We start from the raw sequence: 14770 nt of genomic DNA, 5'->3' as shown, positions 1-14770 counted from the left end.
CAGAATAATTCAGTTATTGACTATTATCCAGTTATCTGTTCAATAAATAAACAGACCTTAAATAAAGCAGCCAACAAGGTATTTCTGTCTGACTGAAGTGCTGTGGCCACAGATAGAGCAAGTTAACACTGAAACACCATGACGGAGTGGAACTAAACCATAAAATGCATCATAGATAAATTGTGAAAAAAATATCTTGCAATTCTGAGGTACGGATCTCCTTATTATGAGATCCCACAATTATGATATCCATATCCTTCCATCGTCATTATGAGGAAATTATCTCAGAACACAAGATTCATCATAATTAGGAGATCCATACCTCATAATTACAAGATCTTGACTCATAATTATGAGAAACTAAGTCATAATTGGGCCCCAGATAAGCAGTGGAAAATGGAAGGATGGATGGTCATAATTACACCATATGGAAGAAATTAAAAGTAAAATGTATTTTTCTTTGGTGAGTGGAACATGTTTCATTTGCCTGTTCGTATTATCTTGCAATATGTATGTTCTAATTATGAAATCTTTTCATCTTCGGTGAATGCAACATGCTGCTGTTGTCTTGACATTTGATCTGATCACAGTTTTATTAGTGTATTTGCTATTATCTGCATACACACTATACTGAATAGAAAATTCTTGAATCTCTGCTTTAAAAAAAGGTTGCAGTTATATGTAATTTTGACACATTAGGAGAAAAACTGTAAGGTCACATTTCTGTCATCCAGAAGGATTCATGGTGTTTAATAAGTGTTCTGTGGTGCTACTCACTGCAGCCTAACTCGTCAGTCCGGTCCCCACAGTTGTCATTGTGGTCACATACGTATGGCAGAGCCACACAGTGTCCGTTGGTGCATTTAAACTCTTCCAGTGTGCAGGGGGGCAGCGTGGGCTCGCGGCCTGAGAAGGACACAATCAGAAGGACTCATCAGCACAAGTATGCGGGGAAGGCTGAGTGGGTATACACCCCGTCTGTGGAAACATGTCCGCCTCCACTAATCTAAGACTGATTACAGAGCTTTCTCGACAGTGCTGCTCTTCACTGCCTCACTGTCAAACAACAACAACACGCGTATAAAAAGACTGTGCCTCCTAGATTAAACACCCACAAAGCACATGTGCACATATGTGTAGACTGTCATATGTGGACATACAGGAAAACATAAAATTGACAACATACTGTGTAATATACACCAAATTACTAATTCCACTGAAAGCTTCTTCCCCTATGTCTTTACTGTCTCTTCTGTGAAAACAAATGCAACTGGATGAGTAAGCCAATGTCCACCTCTGCTCTGAGCCTAACTATTTAATCCTCCTCTCAGAATAATTTTCTCTGATTGATGTTTAAGCTGATTGTGTAACAATGCTATCCCTTGTACATTTCAGGCTTTTGTGTCCTGTGCAGATACTGATCTCATTTTGGAATTTCCCGTGTCGGTGGCCTGAGAGAGGAAGGTTCAGGAGGCATTAGTGTTGTTGGGACTAAATCCTTGGTGAGCCCAGAAACTGATGATTAGTGGTGCATTTGCTGAACTTGAACTTATTACAAATCTGATGATGACTTCACTTAAAAAGGGGAGGAAAGCATTTCTATTATTAAAACCACAAAATCAGTATTGTCCTGCAAACTGAATCTAATGTATTGCATTATAGAAGCCCAATGTATCCATACACAATATACAGTATATATATATGTTAATCTGTGTGTGTGGGTGGCATATTTGGATTCTGTTTGTTTCTGTGTGTTTCCAGCTCTATTCAGCCCCTTTCTAAAACTTCTCTTATTTGCATCATTAGCTTTTATTTTGTGAAAATATTGATGATATATACACTTTCTTTTCCACTGTCTTTAAGTTTACTGAGAGATGATGAGAACTGGATTCAGATTCCTTGGATGTGTCAACATACATTTGGCCAATAAAGTTGATTCTGATCTGTCTGAAGAGACAACATTTGAATGCTTCACTGCTACAGTCTTTGGTCTTTGCTTTGAAACAGCAAAACACTCAAAATTCTTCCATCAAATTTGACTTCTGCTGCACATCAGGAGGGTTTCAGAAGCTGATTTGGTAAATGGTACCTGTTGTATGAATTTAGCCCTGGCAATGGGTAAGGAGGAATATTTCTATCAAACTATACAGATTGTGATGTGTGTGTTAGAGTCGTACAGAGTTCCTCTCCCTCGTCACTGCCGTCTCCACAGTCGTCCTTCTTGTTGCATATCTGGCCAGAGTAGATGCAGTAGCCGTTAGTGCAGCGGAACCTGGACGGCATCTCACAGGTGATGTTCACTGGTCAAACAAACACAAATCTGAGTTGACACCAAAATCAGACAGGATAAAATATTCAAATCACACAACTACTATTAACATTTCCTCCATTTCCTACTATTTCCTCTCAACATCTTCAAGATTTAATGGCGGAAGCAGTTGCAGAGCTGTCAGACAAATGACTTACATGAAAATCCTCTAAATATTTCTCATAGTTCATTAGTTAGTCAGGGTTGTAATGTGATCTATAATAAACAGAACGACTCTCACGGCATAAACTGAGCTGTTCATCGGAGCGGTCACCACAGTCGTCAAAGCCGTCACACACCCAGCTCTGGCTCACACACAGATGGTTCGCACACTGGAACTGGCTCTGAGGGCACCAACGGCCTCCTGGGTAACGAGTAGCTGTTGGGAGAATTTGGTTAATTACTGAAGTAAACTGTTGGTACATTTTCACTCCGCTTACTGAATAAGATCCACTGGAGAAATTAAGCCTCATATCTGCGGCTTTAGCCATCATTCCTCTTGGATATTGTAACATTTTACTGTTATTTTGTGACACAAAAGGCAAACAAACCACCAGACAGATTTGAAACTAGACCACATATAGACCACGTTTCTGGGAGTGGGCAAATATTAAAGATTTGAAAAGTCTGTCAGTTGTAAATGTTCAATAGATCTTGTAGAACTGTTGTATTGCACTGTAGTGAAGTGTGGTTCAATGCAATTTTACAAAGTAAAGGACAATTGTAATGGTAATTCTTAATAAGATGACTGTGTGCTAAAAACTACCTCTAGCGTGCTTCTGTAGTTATATTTTTAGTCACTTTCATGATTAAGTTACTTTAGCCTTTAATAATGAAAAACTAAGGACATGCAGACACACAAAAAAATATTAGAGTACTAAAACGTGGGATTTCCAGGGATGCACTGCACGGGGCAGGGCACTTTGCCATTTGTTTTCATGTTGTTTACTTACGACAGCTGGTCTCATCTGACAGGTCCTGACAGTCAGGCCGGCCGTCACACTGCAGAGCGGCGGGGATACAGTGACCGGAGTCACACTGGAACGAGCCTGGGTGACATGTCTGCAACTCTGGAAGACAGCCCGGATGTTCACATGTGCTTCTTTGTGTTATTTATGGCAGAGAACATTTGGAGGGAGTGAGTTTGTGTGCAGCGCCATGCTCACCACAGTCTCGTTCATCTGAGTTGTCCCCGCAGTCGTTGTCATGGTCACACACCCATCTTCCAGGGATGCACTGCGCGTTGTCACATCGAAACTCACTTTCAGAGCAAGGCCTTGGCTCTGAAGATCACAGTCGCAGTCACACAGACAGATAAATATTCAGTATGGGATAACAATGAGGTGTTACTATTCATACACCCTACACACTCAGACTATACAAGGAGGCAGTTCTTTAAGATGATTTGTTATTTTCAGAATACAGTGCAAAGTTTGCAGCTCCCAAATTACAAGACAACCCTGATGAAAGCAATCTCAGTTTGTTACATCTATGCATACTGGTTTGCAATGGCACTGAAAAATATAACACTCACGGCAGTTCCTCTCGTCTGAGCCGTCACCGCAGTCATTGTTGCCATCACACTGCCAGCGGATAGGAATACAGCGGTGGTTGTCACATCGGAAATCTCCCAGAGGATCACAGGTCACCTCCTCTGTTAGACGGACAAAGTCAGAGAGAGACGGATTAAAAGGTTCATTCAACAGGTGGTCAATGAGCAAGCGTGCTGCGACTGCACGCTGGTGTTGAAGACTTAAAACACACTAAAACCAAAAAAAGAACTGAATCACTGCTTCACTTAATGAGCTTTTTTTTCATACTCTCGAAATCACAAAATATAACCACAGTCAGTCCCATTAATTCTCATGAATAAAGTATAAAAAATTATAAATTTCCATTGAAAAACAAAAGGGGCGGTTGCCAGTGTGCTCTTCCACTACATGCTACATTTAGCGGCTCTCATTTTCTATTTGCTTAGCTGTAATGTAGTAGTGCTTACTCAGGATAACACCACTTTAACCTGCCATCTTGTCGACATCATACACCTATTTGGCTTTGAAACTTGTTTGGATAGGCAGGAAAAATCTCATGATGCCCCACACCACCACAAGTCTACAACACAAAGTCCACTGGTCATCATTCTTAGTGCATTTCCAGCTTCAAAAGGCTCTTTCTGGTGGTGCAGTGCAGTACAAAGCGCCTGTAGTAAAAATCTACATCTCTTCTTCACGCTGAGGCAATGTTGGCCCCTGACCTGGACTAGATTTGACATGGACTCAACTAGAGCAGTGCACATCTGCCAACACATAAGCACTGACCGCAGCCTTCCTCGTCGCTGTTGTCGATGCAGTCGTTGGTGCCGTCGCAGCGGGCCCACTGAGGAATACAGCGGTAGTTTGTCTTGCAGGAGAATTCAGTGTCTGCGTCGCACTTGTAGTCTGGACCCACTGCATGGAGGAAGAGTCGGAGAGACAGGAGATGTGGGGAAAGAGGTGAGAATGGTGAGTGACACTCACAGGATAAAAAGATAAACAGTTTGTGCCACTTAAATTTAGAAAAATCCAACAGTATGTGCAAACAACATCACTTCAACATTAATTCACTCAGTTTTCTCTTGGGACATGGCTGAGTCTAATGGGAAATCAATCTGCAGTGTTACAGGTTCAGTTCCTGCCACACCAGACCTCTCACCGGGCTCATGTAGAATCATGAGCGTAAATATTGAACTGTATAATGTTCACAAATTGCCATCATCTAATATACCACTTACTGCAGGTTTCATACACTTCATCAGATCCATCTCCGCAGTCGTTCTGGGCGTCACACACGTAGCTCAATGGCAGGCAGAGGCCATTGGCACACTGGAACTGTCCCGGTCGACAGGTTTTCTGGGCACATGTCTCTGGATCCTCGTCGCTGCCATCTGAACAATCATTTACTCCATCGCAGTGCCAGGACACAGGGATGCACTTCTTGTTTTTGCACTGGAATTGGTTTTCTTGGCATCGGTGGTCACCTGCAGGGACAGACTGCAGCTTGACTAGAGTTTGAAAACTGCACATTTTGCCTTAGGTGTGAAGGCCTCAGCTGAGATTGATAATTTATCAAAACAATCTGACCGGTCCAAAAATAGCCACTAACATTCAGCTTTCTGTCAGATTTCCTGCACTAAAGGCAAAAATTAAGAGAAAAGTTCATTATCATACTGCAGAGAGCAGCATCCTCGTCCGAGCTGTCAGGGCAGTCTGGGTGGCCGTCGCAGATGAAGCCAGGGTAGGTACAGTTACCATCTTGACACTGGAACTGGCCAATGGGGCAGTAACGGGGAGGGCAGGTCTGAGGTTCATCTGAGCCATCACTGCAATCCGACTGGCCGTCACACTTCCACCATATGGGAACACACCTATAAACAACAAAAGCTTGTTAGCAAAAGCAGGTCAGCTTATAGAAAATAATTGCTACATTTTATTATTATTCCTGGATGCATTTGATACTTTTTACCTTGTCAGCTTTTATCTATTGTTTCATTTGATTATTTTGACATATATCCTAATGACAGCCGTTGAGTGCCTGTCTTCACCTTTGTGGATTGTGTAAACACCAGGTTTGAATTTCAAAATGAAATGAAGTATTAAAAAAGCAATAACTTGTTGTTCTGTCCCTGATGCAGAACATATTAGAATATCATCAGTAAATCAAAAACAAAAAAGATATTAGGCCTACTAACTGGGCGGCAATGATCATTTCAATAGAAAACGTATCTGGAAATGCAATAAAACAAAATATAATTTAAATCAAACACAATTGTATCTACAATGAGCTGTGAATCTAGATATTCTACTATATTCTATTCTGGCTCCACTTATCATGATGTCAAATCTGAAAACCAGTAAAAGTTTATTATCATTGAACTACAATACAATACCAAAGGCTTAGCTTGAAAAGATCTGACTTATGAAAAGTTATGGTGGTTTTGTGCCGGGAGCGGGTGGTGGTGACTGTTGCTCGACAAGATATTGAGCCATGTTGCTTTTACACCGCTGAAGGTTATAATACACCCTCTGAGCAGCGCTACTTCTTCAGGGCAGGCTGGAGGCTGCAGTGAGTTGCTGAGAATTGACTGATGAGAATTGTGAAGACTGTAAAATAGAAAGATTGATTTTATATCAAACTGACTTCTCATTGTCCCCACAGCGGAACTGGGTGCTGGAGCAGTCAGCAACACACTGGATCTTGAAGCCCACAGAAAGGCCGATGAAGTGATCGGGACACTCGCAGGTAGCTTGCTGCCCACCAGGTGCGATCAGACACAGATGACTGCAGGTCAGGTGATGGGAGGAGCAGGGGTTATCACCTGGGAAATAAGATAATTAAAAATAACATAGTAGTGAATTCTGAGCTGTAGTGTATTGTGATAATTGGAATATAAACACAGACAGTTCTAGTTTACATACTTCGAGGCTGCCTGTAGGGGTGGTAGACGTGAATGTCATAGGGCCGATGTGTGTTGTTCCCCATGACTGTGCGCTGCTCGCCAGTGTACTTGTGGGCCTTCTCCACAGTGTGTCTGTTCCAGTCTGTCCAGTAGACCCAGTCCTCAAACAGGGACACAGCAAAGACATGAGGAAGACTGCCAGCAATGGCCCGGTGTCGGTTCTGACCATCCATGTCTGCAAAGCTGAGGGTTGATACAGTGAATGAGTCAGTAGTGAGTCAGTACATATTGTACGCATTTCATTAGAACTGTTATCCAGAGAAGTTCAGGCTTCAGGAATTCACAGCCTTTACACTTATTATGGACTCGTGGCTGAATCTTAAACTCACTCCAAGAAGTTAAGGTGGGCATCAGCAAAGAAGATCTTGTTGGTGGTGTAGTCTATAGTCAGAGCATTAGGCCACTCCAGCTTGGTTGTGATAATGGCGCTGACATTGCTTCCATCCATGCCAACTCTGCCGATATATGCTGCGTCACCCCAGTCGGTCCAGTACAGCCATCTGGGAAAAAAAGGAGGAAAGGAAGGAGAGAGAACAGAAGGGAGGGGAAAATGTCAAATAAACAAAAGGCTATTTTCCACTATAGCACTACCTTGTAATACCTTATATTGTATTTCTGGACCCATTTGATACCTACACTATAGCTTACAGATTACATAAATATTTCCGGTTGAACAATTAAGTCTTACAGGAAAAAAAGATTTTTGCAATGTTAAACATTAACTCTTAAAATCTGGTGTCAAGACAATGAACAAGAGCTTCTGTGTATGTTTGTGTGTGTGCGTGTGAATGTGCGTGTTAGTACCCATATTTAGGGTTGACTGCTACAGCACGAGGTCGACTGATAATATAAGTGGTATTTCCATCAGTGAAGTCCCCTGAAAGGAGTTTCTTCTGGTAGCGCCCGTCCAGCTCCATCACATGAAGTGAGCTGTAAAAACTATCCACCCAGTACAACTTCCTGCAGCGGACACAAGGAACAGGTACAAAGTGGTATTAAAATTAAATAATATATCATTTATAAATAAGAACATCTTTAACAATGTAGTTCCTCCCACTTCACACACCTGCCCACCCAGTCCACTGCCAGGCCTTCGGCTCCTCCAATGTTATTATCCACCAGTGTCTCTCTGTCAGTTCCGTCAAAACGCATCCTCTCAATCTTTCCTGCTCCTGTGTCCAGCCAATAAAGTCTCTTCTCATAGTGATCAAAATCTAATGCCACCACATTGGATAGCCCCTGCAGGACTATACTTAACTGTGACCCATCACTGGTCAAATTGCGGATGTAGTAGCGATTACTATACAGCAGGTATGGGGCAATGCCACTGTTCTGACGACAGGTGCGTCCATCTGCTTCGCGGATGTACCCCGGGGCACATTTGCAGTGGTAGGAGCCAACAGAGTTCTCACAGATCTGGCTGCAGACGGCCGGTGTGCTGACGCACTCATTGAGGTCCTCACAAGCTTTCCCATCTGGCATGAGTCGGTAGCCGGGGTGGCAGGAGCAGTAGTAGCCGGTGAGGGTGTCGGTGCAGATCTGGGCACACTTGTGGACCGAAGGGTTGCGGCACTCGTTGACTCCTAAAGAGAACGAGGAAAAATAATGAAGTGAAGAAAAAAAAAAATTCTAACAGATTAGAATCAACCTTGAAAATTCATCAGACAATTTGTCAATGAACTGACAAGTCAAATAACAGAAAATTCATTTACGATTGTGAAGATTTCTTTACAGTATCCTGCTAATAACTGGAGGAATCTCTGTCTCTGTCTGTCTGTATAGCTGAGGGCCCAAGGAGCTTGGAAGTTTTTCCTCCATTTATTACTTGAGTTACTCATCTCTACTTTTTGTCACTGCATGATAAACTGAATATCTTCGGGTTTTGAACTGTTATGAAACAAAAACATTTAAATATGTGGGAGTTTTTTTTCTTAATCAATAATTCAGAAAATTATATTTCACTAACACTAAATTATGTAAATAATGATTAATTGTCACCCTTAAGTAGCAAGATGAGGTGTAAATGTGTATGTTCATATATTCTAACACCTCCAATATCTATCTATGAACCTTGAAACTTTTCCATACCTCCAGTCTTTTTTTTTTAAGACTGGAGGTACTATTTATGTTCACACAATTTCCCCAATTGCACATCAATTTAAGGATAGTGAATAATCTTCTAAAAATATCTTCTGGTTTGAAGAGAAACCCTTTTGTCTGTCTCCACTGGATTAAAACAATAAAACATGTGAGACAGATGCGTTTCTTCCACTACATGCGCAATAATTTACATCAACAAACAATGTCACATCTGTGTGTGTCTCTCACCACAGCCTTTTTCGTCGCTGTTGTCTTGGCAGTCCTTCAGTCCGTTGCACACCTTGTTGGTGTCGATGCACTCGCCTGACTTGCACATGTACTGCTGGGGAGCACAGGTGGGCTGGGGCGTGATGCACAAGCTGTCCGCCTCGTCTGAGCCGTCCATACAGTCGCTCTCCCCGTCGCAGGTGAAGAAGGCGGAGATGCAGGCTCCGTTACCGCAGGTGAACTGGTTGGTGCCACATGTGTCGTAGGTGCAGCCCAATTCATCGCTGCCGTCCCCGCAGTCGTTCACACGGTCACAGCTGGAGAGGTGGAGTAAGTCATAATTCAGTGACAAGGGAATTAATTTCTGGACTGGTGAAGAATTGTCTTTTGTTATTATAATTTTATTCAGTCACACACAACTCGTACTTACTGGTAGGGAAGAAGGATGCAAAGTCCATTGGAACAGGCAAACTCATTCATATGGCAGGTCCGATTGGGGCAGTTCTGGAGCTCATCAGCTGCATTGGCGCAATCTTTCTCCCCATCACACACAAAGCTGGAGGGTATACAGCGTGGGTGGCCAGGGTACCAGGTTGGGCAGGTGAACTGGTTGGAACTGCAGGTGCGTTGTCCTGCAGGGGACAGAGCAAGGACAAGAAGGGTCCATGGGGGACTATGTATTTTCTAGCCTCTACCACATGACACAAAATAAATAGATCACCAGCATTCCCCTCAGATGTTGAAATAAATACATGTCTAAGTGCTTTCTTACCACACTGTAGCTCAGGAGCCTCATCACTGCTGTCCCAGCAGTCATTGTTGCCGTCACAGACCAGTGATTGGGGGATGCAGTTCCCATTGGTGCAAGTGAACTGGCTGGGGCTGCATGTCTTGATCTGATCCTCTGCACAGGAAGACAAAGAGAAATCATTTACAAGAGGCACTGAGTGATATACTGTAACCATAGACCACTGATGTTAAGAAACAGACCTATGATCATACGCCTCCTTGGCGTAACAATTTTGATACAACTAAATACATTTACCTTAAGATGATTATTGTCTGTTCATGAAATACTGAGAAATAAACATCAGAATAGATATGGATACATAGCTGGTATTAGATACTTTCTGCCTACTGTACTTGACTGTTTTCCCAGATTGAGAAAATGGCAGGATAATAATATACTTTTTAGGCAATTTTGGCTGAGTAAAGTAAAAAAAAATGGAAAGGACAAAATTTTACTTAAAGATGTCCTCCAATGCAATGGCTTCACATACAAAAAAAAAACACTTAAAATCACTTAAAATTACTATATGCATTACATATATGAGTAGTGACAAGAAAGTCACACACAATTCCATCTGCAATCAAGTCCACAAGGAAATCTATTGAAATCTACCTGTCAGCTAAAGACCTGAAATATCCAGTGAAACTCACCACAGGAGGGAGGTTCATCTGTCCCATCACTGCAGTCTCTGATGGAGTCACACACCCAAGAGTCGGGGATACACTTCCCTCCATCGCAGCGGAACTGGTTCGGAGAGCATGTGCGACCCGCTGTAGAAAAGGGACACACAAATACAATTTCACAGATTTAGACTCAGCCGGGAAGACATCAGCTTCTTACCATTCATATTCTCAGCAGAAAGACAAACGCTGAGTGTTCAGCTTACCGCAGAAGAGAGGATTCTCATCGCTGTTGTCTCCACAATTGTTGTAGCCATCGCACAGACTTTCAGGGTAGATGCAGATGTTGGTGTTGTCACACTTCACCTGGCCAGCAGGACACGTCCGGTCAGCTGGAGAGGGCCAAAGAGTGCAGAAGATCACAGACACAGGGTCAGTGGCAGTTTTCTGATTCTAGATACATGCCTCTAATTTAGCATCATGGGGTCACATCTGGTAGGTGCCCAGTATAACCATAATATTCAACTACTGGCTGTTGAGAACTGTAGTTAATGAGGAAGAGCAGATGGTTACTCATGCAGAGGAACCACTCGGGAGTTAAATCAGAAGGACTTTAAAGCCTTTATACCAAAACTTTGTGTTGCAGTATGTGTAAATATCTCATCCTCCACCATAATCAGTTCCTCAGTTAATGAATCAATCTCTCGATCAGCCTGATCATTACTCACGGCAGTTGATTTCATCAGAGGTGGCGTTGTCTCTGCAGTCGTTGTGGCCGTCGCAGACAAAGGCTGCGCTGATGCAGCGTCCGTTGGCGCAGCTGAACTCAGTGGCAGGGTTACAGGTGGGGAAGGGGCAGCCCCGTTCATCGGTGTTGTCACCACAGTCGTCTGTGTAGTCACAGGTGTAGCTGAGCGGCACGCAGCGCCCGTTGTCACAGGTGAAGTCCATAGCTGAGCAGGTGTGGAAGGCTGCACAGGAGAAAGGACAGACTCTGGATTTATTTTTTAAACATGATGATTATGTTGTGTTTTTAAATCTGTAAAATATCAGTTGAGTAAGTTCACATTCCTACAGTTCACATTCAGAAGTCACTTTGTATGTGCAACATTTTTAAATTGCTCAAAATAACAACCACACACTGCTCAAAGTTTCATTTCTTACCACACACTCTCTCCAGCTCGTCTGAGTTATCATGGCAGTCGTTGTAGCCGTCACACTTCCAGCGTGCTGAGATGCAGTTACCATTGAGACAGGTGAACAGCTCTGGCTGACAGCGTTTCCCTGTGTCTTGAATGCAGTCTTTGCCGTTGTTGGCCAGGTACCACTTTCCCTGATGAGGACACTGACACTCTGGGCCTGTTGGACCTGCAGGAAAGATAAAGGGTTGGTGAAGTTTGTCTTTTTATTTAGCAGCACTGTATGTGTCTTTATGTTATTTACTCTTAGTGAGCGATTCCTACCACCCACGTTTTCACTTACCGGGAACACAGATATGACTGCAGCCTCCATTGAACTGCTGACAGGAGCTGGAGCAGCTCTCCTGCTTGGATGCTGCATAAACGTGGATGTCATTTGGGCGGTACTGCAGGTCCTGGGCTAGCACCACAAAGCCAGAGCCGTCATCCTTTCCAGCCCTAAAGACGGCCCTCTCACTCCAGTCGGTCCAGAAAATGTCCTGCTTGAAGACAGTCAAGGCGTACGGGTACATGACACCCTGCAAAATCACATGTCGGTTCTCGCCAGTCAGAGTGGCCCGCTCTATCTTGTCACTGAGAGGAAAAGGGAGGGAGGAAAGAAGTTGTCAAACACATCTGAGCAATGTGGGATCTGCTACACTACAGTATATATAAAAGACTGAACATACTATGAGGCATCAGCCCAGTAGAGCATCCTTTCCTCGTAATCCAGAGACAGGCCATTGGGTGTTGTCAGGCTGCTGTTGATGATAGGGGTCCGGAAGTTTCCGCCCAGTGTGGCCCTCTCAATCTTAGCTGGGGTGCCCCAGTCAGTCCAGTAGAGGTAACTAGGCAGAAAGAGCAGAGAGAGAGGAGTGAGGAAAGGGAGCTCTACCTTAAAATCATCTCCAATCCGTTGATATTTGGTAGTGAAATAAAGCTCAATGATTTTTACCCATAGCAGGGGTCGACAATGATGCCTCTAGGGCGGTTTGCATGCGCGATGATGGAGCGATTCATCCCATCCACCCCAATGGCCTGGACATTGCGGCTATAGTAGTCAGTGAAGTAGAGACGCTTGTTGACCCAATCATAGGCCAGTCCCTCTGGATCATCCAAATCTGTGCAGTATCGCAAAGAGAAGAGGATGTTGAGTTAATAAGAGATTAAGATCATGAAGGAAATGAAACAGACTAAGTGAGAGGAGAGAGTGAGGACAGACAATAAAGCCAAAAATAAAACAGCAATGCTCAACTCACTTGCTGCTATAATGACAGGCGGGTTGGTGATGGACGATGTGATGATGTACCCAATTCTGCTTCGACCGATGCCCATATACTGGGTGAAGAAAATTCGCTTATCCTTGAAGTCATAATCCAACGCCATCAAGTTGTAGCCCAAGTTCACTGTTGGATAGGGAGTGCTGTGATCTGCAGAGTCTAACCTCAGGCTATTTATCGTGTAGTCTGTGGTGAAAACTAGAAAATCATCTTGTCCATAACCACATGTTACTCCGTTACTAAGGAGTGACCCATGTGCACAGCCACATTTTGGTTTCTCCTGGCCTGGAATGGCAAAACAGAGCTGCTGGCAGCGTCCATTATCTTCTTGACATGGGTTGAAGCCCACCTGGTTGGCAGATGTGGGCTGGACGTGAGAATCAAAGATGGTGACGTCCATCAGTCCATCCAGATTGTCTCGGATTACCTGGTTACATTGTAAATAATGATTTCGTTATCAGTGGCACAGGCATAGAACATTAACAGCAAGATAATCAGTCTGTTGCTCTCGTTGGATCCCACTTCAACACTTTTTTAGATGTGGAAGCAACTGTTATGATGCTGCTAAACCATTATTGGTGCTCACTGCTATTCATTGGCCAGTGGTTCATACATTTCAAGCAATACCACACTGACATTCACCACATTATATCTTTACCATATAAAATTATTTATTTCCCATTGTTAACTGCTGTTGCAGCTGCCAAAATGTATTGCTACTGCAGCTAATTGCTAGTCATGACTTATCAATTGTCTGTATTGCCAAAAGGGAGCCATCAGATTACAGCTTATAAGAGCAAATAATTATATAATTATTATAATGATATAATTGTAAATTGAGTATCTTTGGGTTTTGGATCATTGGTCAGACAGAAATGTCATGTCATATCATTGCCATGGATTGTAGGAATTTGTAGGCACATTTTCTATTTCTTTTTAACACAGAGTAGGCCAAACAATGAATTGATTAACTGAGAAAATAATCTGTCGATTGATACTAAAAAATAATCATTAGTTACAGCTCTAGTGCAGATGTTGTAAACTACACAAGATTATTTCTGACTAACTTAAACATTGCTGAAGTGCATATGGTTATAACAAGAAGACATTTTGGACATTAATTGACTTGACTCAGAATAATATTTTGTGTAAGCTATTCAAATCATTTAGTAATTTCAGCAAAATACCACAAAACAGTGAATTAATTTTTAATTTTAATTTTAATTTAAATCTTACCTCTGGCTGGTTGGTATTGGCTGGGTCTTTACTGGCCTGGAAGAGCTTCCCAAGCCTTCTGTCCACCCACAGCATGTAGTTTCCAAATATAGCCATTCCTGTCGGAGATGGATATCGGCTCCCATACCTGACAATCTGCCTCTGTGTGCCATCTATGGCCATGCGGGAGATCATATCAAGAACATCATCTGTCCAGTAGAGGAAGTCATTAGTGTAATCAACAGTTAGGCCCCGAGGTGACGCCAGGCTCTCTGATGCCAGCACTGTGCGGTTGGTGCCATCCAGCAGAGCTCGCTCAATCTTGGGGGTTTGGCCACCGTCAGCCCAGAAGAGGTAGCGAAGCTTGGGACTGACGGCCACATCACGGGGCTGGTCCTCGGTGGACTTGAGGAGAATCATTCGGTAGGTGGTGTTGATGGGCAGCACCTCCAGGAAGGTCTCGCTCTCAAAGGCATTGGTGAAGTATAAGTTACCTGAAGAAGTGAAAGGCGAAATGGGAAAAAGAAGAGAATGGTAACATCAGCGCAAACAGGGAGATACAAAGATATAGTGCTTG

General features: G+C 43.1%; 1 protein-coding gene across 2 annotated transcripts in view; it reads right to left on the bottom strand.

Annotated features, from left to right (window-relative positions):
- Window positions 1–14770, bottom strand: part of lrp2b (low density lipoprotein receptor-related protein 2b) — a 39395-nt gene that overhangs the window by 6406 nt on the left and 18219 nt on the right. For both annotated transcript variants that reach the window (XM_071463138.1, XM_071463137.1), the window contains exons 39-64: window positions 14215–14687; window positions 12958–13405; window positions 12654–12819; window positions 12388–12546; window positions 12003–12292; window positions 11685–11888; window positions 11249–11491; window positions 10787–10912; window positions 10551–10670; window positions 9883–10014; window positions 9541–9742; window positions 9132–9427; window positions 7870–8386; window positions 7608–7763; window positions 7133–7303; window positions 6763–6986; window positions 6485–6662; window positions 5515–5711; window positions 5079–5324; window positions 4627–4755; window positions 3843–3962; window positions 3475–3591; window positions 3262–3378; window positions 2550–2687; window positions 2178–2300; window positions 778–906 (exon numbers count right to left, since the gene is read on the bottom strand). In XM_071463138.1, coding sequence (XP_071319239.1) covers window positions 778–906; window positions 2178–2300; window positions 2550–2687; window positions 3262–3378; window positions 3475–3591; window positions 3843–3962; window positions 4627–4755; window positions 5079–5324; window positions 5515–5711; window positions 6485–6662; window positions 6763–6986; window positions 7133–7303; window positions 7608–7763; window positions 7870–8386; window positions 9132–9427; window positions 9541–9742; window positions 9883–10014; window positions 10551–10670; window positions 10787–10912; window positions 11249–11491; window positions 11685–11888; window positions 12003–12292; window positions 12388–12546; window positions 12654–12819; window positions 12958–13405; window positions 14215–14687 — 5421 coding nt within the window. The remainder of the gene's footprint in view (window positions 1–777; window positions 907–2177; window positions 2301–2549; window positions 2688–3261; window positions 3379–3474; window positions 3592–3842; window positions 3963–4626; window positions 4756–5078; window positions 5325–5514; window positions 5712–6484; window positions 6663–6762; window positions 6987–7132; window positions 7304–7607; window positions 7764–7869; window positions 8387–9131; window positions 9428–9540; window positions 9743–9882; window positions 10015–10550; window positions 10671–10786; window positions 10913–11248; window positions 11492–11684; window positions 11889–12002; window positions 12293–12387; window positions 12547–12653; window positions 12820–12957; window positions 13406–14214; window positions 14688–14770) is intronic.

This window comes from Trachinotus anak, unplaced genomic scaffold, assembly GCF_046630095.1.
Source record: "Trachinotus anak isolate AG129_WGS33_773 ecotype Australia unplaced genomic scaffold, CSIRO_AGI_Tana_v1 ptg000025l, whole genome shotgun sequence".
Lineage (NCBI taxonomy): Eukaryota > Metazoa > Chordata > Actinopteri > Carangiformes > Carangidae > Trachinotus > Trachinotus anak.
The sequence above is the reverse complement of the archived record's forward strand: the minus strand, read 5'-3'. Positions and strand labels throughout refer to the sequence as shown.